General features: G+C 38.6%; 1 protein-coding gene across 1 annotated transcript; it reads right to left on the reverse strand.

Moving 5' to 3' along the window:
• Positions 1-393: 393 nt before the first annotated feature.
• LOC141587628 (F-box/kelch-repeat protein At3g23880-like) lies at positions 394-1,611 on the reverse strand. Its single transcript, XM_074409103.1, has one exon. The coding sequence runs from the start codon at positions 1,609-1,611 to the stop codon at positions 394-396; it is 1,218 nt and encodes a 405-aa protein (XP_074265204.1).
• Positions 1,612-1,832: the final 221 nt, after the last annotated feature.

Genomic DNA, 1,832 nt, shown 5'->3' on the forward strand with positions numbered 1-1,832 from the left:
TGCTAATTCGCATTATAAGGCAAACAAACAATTTCGTGAACCATTTTATTTTATTGAATCATAACGAAAACTAAATAAAGAAACTTTGGTCCAAGGAATATAGAACATTCGTATTAGTTTATCATTTACTAGCGCATTCAACAGTTTCCCTGTCAATCATAGTTATACAGTATATCGGACAAACAAAATCAAAAGAAAACACAGAACACTACTACGTCCACAAACTGCAGAACCACATTTAAGAGCAATTCATCAGATCAGTATCAAGTATCAACAATATTGAAAACACTATTTCAAGTATAAACATTTACCAGGATCGATTGAGAATGTTAAGAATCAAGAAGAGCAGCAACTTCCCAAACTCAGCCGTAAAAGACAGTAGTATTCTCTTGTTCATGAGCATGACCCAAGATCTTCAGCTCCGTAACCTTTGCACAACACCAAGCCCTCCATATACATTAGCATATTCACATAATGCTTCATAGATTTTCCAAGCTCGTGTATTTGACAGCTAGAAATGTTATACGACTTCTTCCAGTAAACAAAACGGCCACCATCATCACTCTCATAGTAGAATAACGGCAAAAATGGACCAGACCTGAACAGATCAAAACCATCAGAACTTGACAGTCCTGAGAACCTTTGGGTCCACACCCCGTTTCTGCTGTCCCCTTCCAGCGACCATATGCTGGATTTCACAGAAGAAATACAGAAAACCGCTAGTGACTCCCTTAGACGAAAAGGAAGTCTTACGGCTCCCCTATCGTCTGAAGCAAATGGCAGTTCCATGTAGTTGAATTTTTCCAAATCAAAGTCAAGAATAACGAGATGAGTTGAATTATCAGCAAGGTTACCATTCCGATTTGGGTCATAACTAATCCAATATCGCGCTCCTTGAAAGTTAAAACCCGTTTGGGGACAACAATATCGCGAAAACATACGGCTATAGTACGGATAAGACATATTGAAGCCATCATTTCTGAGAGACCATTGTTGATCACTAAGCGTATAAACTGCAAAACACACATTCCAACCATCGGCCTGACTCCATTGTGATGACATAGCAACGACTTTATAATCGTTACTGTTAGGTGCAAACCCAAATGCATACACGACTCTGCCGTCACAGGACGACAATAATGGAGGCAGGGGAATTGACAACGACTTTCTAATACAAGGGTTCCACAGCATCAACGGGTTTCGTTCTCCAAGACCAGTTAAGCCGCGAATTAACAGCAACTCATTACAGCTCCCATTTATATCATACCTTTGCAAAGTCTTTAAAATGTGATCAGTTTTACGAAGAGCGTCAGCGTGACGAACTGTCAACAAGCGTCCTTTCCGCCCAAACCGACCCAAACACTCGAAGGATAGTAATAATTTACTACTCACGGAATTGATTTTGCAAAGATTACGATGCTGGGTAACGAAATCAGGATTATCAATAATGTCGCACCAAGATTTACATACGCACCTGAATCTTAACACGGTTTTGGCTGGTAAATTTGCCAGAATTTGGGTACAAAGTTCAGGTGGTAGGTACTTGAATTCGGAAATACGGGTCGAATTTGATGAAGATTTCGTCTTCTTTCTGTTCTTCATTTTCTGCATTTTCTTGGAGAATCAAACAAGCAGTGATTGCAGAAATGAGGGGTTCTTGATTGATTATTCACTCCGGAAATTAAAAGTTCAAGCCCTATGTCGTTTCAATACCAACTTGTATTTTTAACTTCTTTTTTTTTTAATTCTTGAACTATTCTCTTTTGTTGTCGATAAAAAAAAGACGTCTAACTTATTGAGATCTGGCATTTAGCAATTGGAAAATAATATAG

Source organism: Silene latifolia, chromosome 6 (genome assembly GCF_048544455.1).
Source record: "Silene latifolia isolate original U9 population chromosome 6, ASM4854445v1, whole genome shotgun sequence".
NCBI classification, from domain to species: Eukaryota; Viridiplantae; Streptophyta; class Magnoliopsida; order Caryophyllales; family Caryophyllaceae; genus Silene; species Silene latifolia.